General features: G+C 45.0%; 1 protein-coding gene across 1 annotated transcript; it reads right to left on the minus strand.

Moving 5' to 3' along the window:
• Nucleotides 1-2,874: 2,874 nt before the first annotated feature.
• LOC128743434 (ATP-dependent DNA helicase DDX11) lies at nucleotides 2,875-5,669 on the minus strand. The gene is made up of 4 exons (XM_053840007.1): nucleotides 4,812-5,669; nucleotides 3,819-4,751; nucleotides 3,568-3,765; nucleotides 2,875-3,510 (listed from the first exon to the last, which is right to left on the minus strand). The coding sequence occupies exons 1-4, from the start codon at nucleotides 5,667-5,669 to the stop codon at nucleotides 2,875-2,877; spliced, it is 2,625 nt and encodes an 874-aa protein (XP_053695982.1).
• Between the last annotated feature and the right edge of the window lie 4,338 nt (nucleotides 5,670-10,007).

Raw genomic sequence — 10,007 nt, forward strand, 5'->3', positions numbered from 1 at the left:
AACAAGAGTCAAGAAATATCTTCTCGGAATATTCGGCATGGACCAAGGCGACGAAATAAGGACATGGAATTGAGACTTGGTACCTGGAACTGCAGATCGCTAAATTTCGTTGGCAGCGACAGGGTGCTGCTCGATCAGCTAGCACCCCGAAAGTTTGACATCGTGGCACTGCAGGAGATCTGTCGCAAGGGCGAGAAGGTGTGGAGGATCCGTGGCGGCAGAGCACGATTTTTCCAGAGTGGTGGAGCTACCAACGAGCTGGGAACGGGCTTCGTGCGTGTTGAGGATAAAAGGCCGTTTCTTCAACTACACCATCATATACGTGCTTTACCCACACGAAGGTAGACCCGACGACGAGAAGGAAGGGTTCTATGCGCAGCTGGAGGCAACGTACGACAGCTGCTCACCACGGGACATCAAGATCGTCATCGGGGATATGAACGCCCAAAGCGGCAGGGAAGTAGTGTATAGACCGGTGATCGGGCCCCATAGCCTGCACACCGACACGAACGATAACGGCCAGCGATACATCAATTTTGCGGCTTCCCGAGGCTTGGCGATCAAAAGCACCTTCTTTCCTCACAAAGATATCCACAAGGCCACCTGGAGATCACCTGACAAACGAACCTCGAACCAAATCGACCATATTCTCATCGAGGGTCGGTTTTTCTCGAACATCACCAACGTACGCTCCCTACGGAGTGCGGATATTGACTCGGACCACTACCTAGTAGCAGTACGTGTGCGCTTAAAACTATTGACGGTCTATACCTCGCGACAAAGTCGCCCTCCTCGACTAAACATTCGGCAAGTAGACAACCCGCGAAGGAAGCTCTGCCTTCCTCTGTGGAGCTAGATGCTTCGAACCTCGAAAACGGATGGAGTAGTATGCTCGGTCGTCAACGAGGCCGCAACCGCGGTGCAAGGTGTGGAAACCTCGAGTGCACGACATGATTGGTTTGACGGGAAATGCTAAGAAGCGACAGAGAGGAAAAAAGAGCTTGGGAAAACTATCTGAGCATATCCACGAGAGAATTTGGCCAAGTATCGACGAGCGAAGAATGAGATGACCACGATCCTGAGAAGGAAAAAGCGCCAGAAGGAGGACCGAGATCGTGAGGAGCTTGAACAACTATTCCGGGCTAATGATACCCGCAAGTTTTACGAGAAGGTGAACCAAACTCGCAAGGCCCACACACCAAATCCTGACATGTGTAGGGACGAGATCTAATCACAAACCAGCGCGAGGTGGTCGACAGGTGGAAGCAGTTCTTCGATGAACACTTCAACGGCGATATAGCAGCAGGAGACGCAATGGAAGTTAACCTCGGAGTATCTACAAACGACAACAGCGTACCGGCTCCCGATCTCGAAGAGATCCGACGAGAAATCGGTCTGCTGAAGAATAATAGAGCCGCCGGGAAGGACCGACTCCCGGCAGAACTCTTCAAAAGCGGCCAAGACCCGCTAGTAACGGCACTTCACTAGCTGATTTCAAGGATTTGGGAAGAAGAGAAACTACCGGAGGAGTAGATGGAAGGCGCAGCCTGTCCCATCTACAAAAGAGGTGACCGACTAGACTGCTGTAACTACCGCGGCATTACGTTGGTCAACGCCGCCTACAAGGCGCTCTCCCAGATTTTGTTGCGTCGTCTATCCCCAATAGCAAGAGAATTCGTAGGGCAGTATCAGGCGGGCTTTATGGGGGCCCGTGCTACTACGGATCAAATTTTTACTCTCCGACAAATCCTTCAGAAATCTCCAGAGTACAACGTGCCCACGCATCATATTTTCGTGGATTTCAGAGCAGCATACGATACCATTGAACGCGAACAGCTATGGCAGATAATGCACGAGTACGGCTTTTCGGACAAACTGACGCGGCTGATCAAAGCTACTGTGGAACGAGTGATGCCCGGCGAGCGGGCATCGAAACGAGAGGAACTATCCTCAGCAAGAGTAGCCAACTCCTAGCCTTCGCAGACGACCTGGACATCATTACTAGACCTTGGGACGGCGGAGGCAATCTACGCCAGACTAAAAACGGAGGCTAGGAGGATAGGGTTACAAATTAGTGCGTTGAAAACCAAATATATGGCAGGAAGAGGGTCCCGAGAAAGTAACATTTGCCTCCCACGGACAGTGACTATTGACGGCGATGAACTAGAAGTGGTTGATGAATTCGTATATTTGGAATCTCTGGTCACCGCCGACATTAATGCGAGTAAGGAGATCCAACGACGCATTCAAGCTGGAAATCGAGCTTACTTTTCCCTCCGCAACACGCTTCGATCAAGGAGCATACGCCGCCGCACAAAGCTGATGATGGACAAAACGCTAATCAGCCGGTACGGTGGGAGACTACAGTTGGTCGGCCACGTCGCAACGATGCCGGATGTCTGTGCTGTAAAATCTGTTCTCTTCAAAAACCCCACCCCAGTTAGAAGCAAGAAGCAAGCTACTATTTGGTATGATTGGAATGGTCTTTTTATTATATGCAGTTGATATAAGTACTTAATCAATACATCTCAATTGGATAAATATGTCTTCAAAACAATTATGCTTTCGTTAAATAGAAATTGTTACAGTGTTATTCAGGTTTACTTACCGATAGTTGCTAATCCCTTGTCCAATAACTGCATTACCAGCTGCTTTGATATCTTGCATTGACAAGATTACTTCCCGACGCAGCAACCATTGCTAATTTGTTCGAATAAGTTGTAACATTTTCGTATTCAACGTTTTTAAACTGAAAATTAAGACGAGAAGGGATTTTCAATTAATTCAAGAGAAATATACTATACTTGTTATGAAAATATTGCGAATCGTTATACGAACAAGCGTATCTCTCACCTCAATAATCTTTATTGCCCATTATTTCCCCTTGAAAAACTTTACCAGGCTTCCATGAGCTTGGCCGTACCTTTCTACACACTGCAAACCCTCGGAAATCCACAGTGGAAGCTTCTTTCGAATCTTCTCACTGTTACAATACCTTACATCTAGCAGTACAACACTAGCATAATCTCGAATATGCCTAACCGCACGTCCTATGCACTGATTAACGGCTTTCATGCATAGATTCTCGTAGTACTCATTCCCAGCCGAAGAATGCAGCGTTCGGTCCAAATAGCGCATTCGTTCCACCAGCTCCGGGCTGGTCCGGTTCGGATAGGGCAAACCGACCACCACCACGCACCGACCCAGTTCGTCGGAGAAATTCAACCCTTCGCTAAGCTTGCCACCAACCACGCTAAGCATCAGGGCACCGGTTTGCTTCCCGACCGGGAGCCGTGCGGCGTTTGAATAATCGGCCAACACCTTATCGATGTTTCCGCTACCTCGTGGTTCACGAAAGACCCGCTTTCGTTCTTCCAAACGGGCGAGACCACCACTATTCTGCAGGTTCGCGTAGAACTGCTCCAGGTAGTCGTACGAGCTGAAAAAGCAGACGACGCCGTTCGGAACAACTTGGCAGATGTTACTTAGCGTCGATGCCAGCTCATTTAACTGTAAAAAAGTCACTTTTCTATACAAATTTAACCTATAAAGTAGAAGTGATCCTACCAAATCCTTCGACTGACGATTTCCATAATTGAACAGAAATTCCTTTCCTGAAGGACCCTTCGAAATGGCAATCGGAAGGATGGCATCGGCAGGCACTACATGCCGGTAGCTTCGCAGTTGCACTCTTTCGGGACAAGCTTTAAACAACTGTTCGGTCAACTCCTCAACCGGTTGCATTGTTCCGCCCGCAAGAATAACCTAAAAATTTGTTTCAACTAAAACTTAACCTAAAAATAATTAATTCAACCCACCGAGCGACAGTTGGTCAAAATTTCCTCAAACCTTGCCCCGGGATTAAGCAGCAGGTACTTCATGCTAGCCCGTTGATTTTCTTTACTATTGTAGGTCAGCAAAACGCGACCATCGTCGAAGCTCTCCACCAAACACTCCAGAAAAGCCAGTAACGGACGAATCGCGTTACTAATCGGTTTCCGAACTTCATTCGAATCTTTCCCTGAATCCGGAACTGGTTGCTGTGTGGATTTTTTATCATTTCCATTCTCCAAACGCTTCAGATATTCCTTCAGGGCGCTGGTTCCTTTTTTCTCGGCGGGACGACTTTGCGCCGGACTCTGCAGCATCAGCGGCGAAGGCGTACTTTGAGCGAAGCCGTGGATTTTCTGAGCGATCCGGGCTTTCTCTGCAAACTGCAAAATTTCACCCAATTTTAGGTTAAAAAATTCACCTTCCGTCATCAGTTCGTGGGTGTGAATCATTCGAGAATTGGAATGGTTTGGCGGTGCAGTTTCTAGCAATTTGCACAGACGAGTAGCAACGAACAGCAGCTGATTAATTTTTAGCAAATTTTTAGCGGAAAAACGTGTGAAATATTGTGTTTTATATGCATTTATGTGTAGCCGAGCTTGCCGAAGTTGCTCCAGCGTTACTTCTTGGCTGTGAATGTTAGAAATAGTATCCAGAAGATTGTGTGCTTCGTCTATTATGATAACAGCATTCTTAATGTCGATCCCGGTTTGCTCCCGAGTTTTTCGATGAAGTAAATTCTGGTACGGAACCATGAGCAGTTGAGAATCTGGAACGGCTGCACGGGTGGCGTAGTACGGACAGGCTTTCTCCTGCTGGGCAAAAGATACCAGCTCTTCAATGTCTTGAACCTCGAAGAGAGTATCGTTTTTCAAATCATCAATCATCTGACGATTGTAGAAAGGACATTTGTCATTGAGCTGTAGAATATAAAGATAATAAACTTCGTGAAACATTTATCATTTATCAAATTTACTTACCTTTCGTTTCTTTTTCACATTTTCATCGCCATCTACTGCCGTCGCTTTACCGGATTTTTTCTGCAATTCCAGACACCTCTCATTGATAAGTGCATTCGAATTGAGCTTTCGCACATCAGAATTAATACAAAAGTTTTGTCTCGAAGCAAGAGCAGTCAGTCTAATTTGTTTCCCAAAATCCGTTCGACGGATTTCGCGAATCACCTGCCCTAGCTGAGAATGAGTTCTAGAGCAAAAGATGACTTGAACCGGTTTATATTTCAACCGGTCCACATCGTCTTCCAATTCATCATGGCAATCGTCTTCATCTGAATCCTCTACCAGATAGTCATCGTCCCCTGTCGATTTCAGATTCTCGTCAAATTCCGCTTCCAGCGGCTTTTCTTTTAAAACTTGTTTCAACCGGCGAGCCGTTTCCTTGCGCCTTTTAACTTCGGTCGACTTCGTCCTCAATTCCGCCAACCGTTTATAGTACTCATCCCTTAGCGTCTGAATTCCTTTCAACTCACCAATTTGCTTTTTGACACCAATCGTAGCAAACTGACCGGAAATCCAATCCACCGCTCCCGCATTCTCCAGTTCCAGTCGTGCTATGTCGGCTGTCAGTTTCGATATGCCATCGGCCAGCCCGCGCTCTAGCGCAGCTTCATGATCACGCAACCAGCTCAGTACACCACAGGTTAACGTAAGACTTTTGCCCGTTCCGGTAGGACTCTCGAAGATACCGACCTGTTTCGATTCCACCACTTGGTACAGCGTTCGCATTAAATCCAGCTGTATGTCGTAAGGTGGATCGAACGGGAACTGATACTCACCGCCCGAACCGGGGGCGCACAAACTGCCTTCCGGTTCAAACATTTTACGATTTTTACGACAGTATTTATTTATTTAAAAAACTTTTTAGTCCGTACGTTCTAATCGCTCTGCCTTGTGCCGGTTCCCGGTTGATCAACACACAGAACAAAGCGCGCTTTGGCTGCCGCAAAGAAAAAAAACACACAAGTGTTTCGAAAACTTCGAACTTTAGTTCGAAAGACGACAGCTTAAAAATGTTCTAGATTCTAGAGTGACTATATACAGAGTGGCGCCAAGTCATCCCAAATGTATGCAATGCGGTTTATCCTAGGTTTTTCTTTCTCTTTCCTGCATACGCGTTGGATAGGTTGTCTGCTCGATTGGAATGACACTGACAGATAATTATCATTCCAATTTTGACATTGTCGCCACTCTGTATATAGTCACTCTACTAGATTCGTAAACATTGGAAGCAGTGCTGTCAGAATTTGAGTTTATTATGGTTTGAAGAAAGTTGTGAAGTTGGCGTGGAAGTTGGGTAATATTTTTTCTTAAGGAAAATTTTTTTTAATTTTATAAGATTGCTGTCGTTTTCAGACTGGCCAATCTAAAATTTTTCGTGCTTTCACCAGATCCCTGTCACGACAGCTGTTAGCTGTAATTTTGAAACAAAATTTATACGAGACAACGCATGTGTTTAATGCTGCGCAGTATGACAAATGCAGCGTGTTGTTTCCCCTCTTTCATTTATCGTAAAAAATAAGACTATCAAAAGTAAGAATTTTTCCTTTCTTATGTTGTCGATAACAGAAAAAACAAACATGTTTCATTATCTACATCCCATATGCAACAAATTTTCTGAAGCATAAAACCATATGATTGCGTAATTCTCAAATTTGACGTAAAATCGAGCCAGCAAGCCTGGCTCGAACGGCTTCAAGAAAAATGTATAAGAATGACGTTTGTGCCAGGGCTGTGGCTTTACTGGACATGAAAAATGAGTTCGTACTGTAAAAATTGTTATGTATCCAGCTTATTACGAGCATATATGGCCGGTGTTAAGTTAGACCGAACAAAGTGACAAAAATCTGATTTCGAGAAAAACTAAGTCAAAGTTTGCTGCTGCTGAGTAGTTCAAAGCTATCAATCGTTCGAAATTATTTCATATCTCTGGCTGTTTGCAACATTTATGAATTCTGATTACCAAATTACCTTAGCAAATTCTTAATCGTTTGCTGTCATTAATTTTTTTTTGTCAAATTTTGCGACTTGGTCCGGTCTGATTTAACACCGACCATATGTGCAAGGGAATTTGCGGAAAGAAAACGTCCCAGGTAACCAATAAGCATTTCCAATGCAATTTAAATGCAAGCCAATAAGGATTTAAGTTGCCCTCAATGCTACTTAAATGCCATTTTGGCAAAATATGCGGCTACTTTACTGCTAGCTCTCTTATAGTTCTGACAATGCTTATTTGCAGCTAGTTACTGACAAGAAGAATTTAAATAGAATTGTGCATGCCAATTTACAACAGTTATGCAGTCAAAAGACTGATAAACAGGTTATTAGTTACCTGGGGTGCGATGCATGCCAAAAACTTACTTACTTAGGGTACCGCCAGAGTGCAAGCGACATGCGACGCGACGCGACATTTCTTGCTGCAGTTATACGCGCAGCGCTTTTTCGCCCGAAGCAGGACTGTGCATTTAGCAACATGAGAGCGAAGTCGTCTCGCGTTTACTCTGTACGGGGCCTTAGGTGGCTTGCTGTCCTAAGACAAAACCTGTTGAACAAGGTTTCTCCAATTAGCTCGGTTGTGGGCTACCGCTCTCTAATTCCTCGGACACCGAGTCAAATCAAATCTCACTCCACCTGGTTTAACAATCTTGCTCACTACGCTCCTAATCATCTTGTTCCTGCCGGATTTGAGGCAAACACCGTCTCTGCAGGATAGTTGTCCGGCACTCTTGCAACATGCCCTGCCCAAGGTATCCGTCCAGCAACCTATTGGTTACTGGGTTCGCCATCAAGCTGTGCGAATTTATAGCTCATCTTCCGCCTTCATGCTCCGTTTTTCTGTACGTCGTCGAAAATCTTCCTTAGTAGTACCGTGTACCCCCGTTGGTATGACCTTCTTTAATCTGTACATTTTTAATCTGTACCCCGGTGGTATGAATGCGTTCACATTAAAAACCGATCAAGCGTCACACATAATTGACGTTAAAGTTGACCGGTAAATTAAAAAAAAGGAAAAAATCTTAATGCGTTTCCTCTTGCTCAGGAGCTTTGGCAATATAGCTCATATGCAACTTACCTCTCTTCAGCACTCAAAATAGACCATTTTAGTCGAAACTGCCGAGCCAATTTCGTCTTATACAAACCGAACCTTTAGAATTCGCGCATGTTTGAAATGTTTTCAAAACGTTTGTTTTCGTCAAATCAAAACAACAAGTTCATAGGGTGCGCGTCTTGCGCGTGTGTGAAAATGGATAGAGTTACCAAATATTCAGATTAAAAATGAACTCGCCCAATCTGAACGAGCTGTTTTTCATATTAGCGGGGGTTGAGTGTACGCGTCTTTCGAAAACTACAAGCACTCGCAGGTCCTCCTCGAGTATTGTCCATGTTTCATGCCCGTAGAGAACAGCCGGTCTAACAAGCGTATTGTACAGGGTGCACTATGCACGGGGACATAGTATGCATAACTTCCGCTAATAATACGCCTCCGAATCTCGCGGCTGATATCATTGTCCGCCGTTAGCAGTGAGCCAAGGTAGACAAATTCGTCGACTACCTCAAACTCATTGTCGTGGATCAATATACTACTGCCCAGGCGGCGTCGGACACCCTCGGTTCCGCAGGCTGGCATGTATTTTGTTTTAGACGTATTTACCTTGCCCCCAAACTTTTCTACTTCGCATTTTAGTCTGGTGTACTGTTCAGCCACCGGCACAGATGTTCTGACGATTATATCATGCCCCGCGTATTAATATCCGCTCGGTTCATAACATCTTGTAGTGCTATGTTGAACAGCAGGCATGAGAGACCATCACGTTGACGAAGCCCTCTGTGTGATTCAAGTGAACTTGACAATTCACCCGAAATCCGAACACAGCACTGTGCACCATCCATCGTCGATTGAACCAGTTTGATGAGCTTCCAGGGGAATCTGTTCTCGTCCAGGATTTTTCGTAGTTGTTTCCGGTCCATGGTATCATAGGCGATGGTATCATCGGTACCGAATGTTGTTCACAACGGAGAGTCTTGGGCGCATTTTAACCATCACTAGGTAACGGTCAGAGTCAACATTAGCGCTTCGATAGGATCTGACGTCGATAATGTCTGAGAAGTGCCAACCGAAATGTCGATCAGAACGTGATCGATCTGGAATTCTGTCTGATGGTCAGGTATACTTCTGTAGTATTCTATGTTGGAAGAAAAGTCTTAGGCCCATTTCATAGATCAGCTGGTGTGCACTGAACCCTCCAATTAACAAATTGTATCCTCCTCCTGGCCGAATTGAGCATTAAAATCCCCGGTAACGATTTGAAATCATGTTTTGGGCAGCGGTCGTATTCGCACTCCAACTGTCCGTAGAATTCATGCTTCTCATCATCGGTACTTCTGAGGTGAGGACTGTGCACGTTGATGAAGCGGCCCTTGATTCTCAACCTGCACATTCGTGGATTGATTGGGTACCACCCAATCACCCGTTTCCGCTTCTCGCCCATCACTATGAAAGATGTACCCAGCGCGTGTGTGTTGCCGCAGCTCTGGTAGATGGTTTGTCCATCTCTGAACGAACGTACCATTGAGTTTTTCCAGCACATTTCCTGCAGCGCTACTACGTTCTTCAATGGCAGTTCCACGTTCCGAGTTTCTAACCATAGTCCTTTTTCGTTGCGTGGGTCTATTCCGATTGTTTCAGTCTGAATTTCCTTGTTCTTCATTCCGCGCTTTAGTTTTTTCGTGGTGGGGCTTGCAAGGCCTACTACATCAACTCTCGGTTTCGCCGGAGGGCCAACGAAGCTCGAGAGAAGTCTCCTTTCCTGTCGGCATCCGACCTTCCCAGATAACACAAAATCGTAATAGAAAGTTCACATTAAATCGTTTTCATGTCAATTTCACATTGGAATTGTATAATGATTAGAGTATGTCAAATCGAAGTGAATATTAAGTTGTTTTGCAGTTGTGCGTGTCCTCATATACAATTCATGACTGTGAATTATAAAGCGGTATAGACAATTGCAATATTTGATTATATCTTAATCATATATTCAGGAGTATTTAGTTGCGTGTTATAAAAACTACGCAAAATAGAATTACAAATAGTTGTCAAAATTTTCGCACGTATATCGCCTCCACTTTGGTACATATATGTTCTTATATGGCGTGAAATGT

Source organism: Sabethes cyaneus, chromosome 3, assembly GCF_943734655.1.
Source record: "Sabethes cyaneus chromosome 3, idSabCyanKW18_F2, whole genome shotgun sequence".
In the NCBI taxonomy this organism is placed as follows: Eukaryota; Metazoa; Arthropoda; class Insecta; order Diptera; family Culicidae; genus Sabethes; species Sabethes cyaneus.

What these genes read in the sequence shown, in the direction of transcription:
- LOC128743434 (XM_053840007.1), bottom strand. Translation starts at nt 5,669, where the DNA reads ATGTTTGAACCGGAAGGCAGTTTGTGCGCCCCCGGTTCGGGCGGTGAG. An exon ending in ATGTGAAAAAGAAACGAAAG is followed by an intron (nt 4,752 to 4,811) that starts GTAAGTAAATTT and finishes TATATTCTACAG; the next exon opens with CTCAATGACAAATGTCCTTT. An exon ending in TTTTGACCAACTGTCGCTCG is followed by an intron (nt 3,766 to 3,818) that starts GTGGGTTGAATT and finishes ACAAATTTTTAG; the next exon opens with GTTATTCTTGCGGGCGGAAC.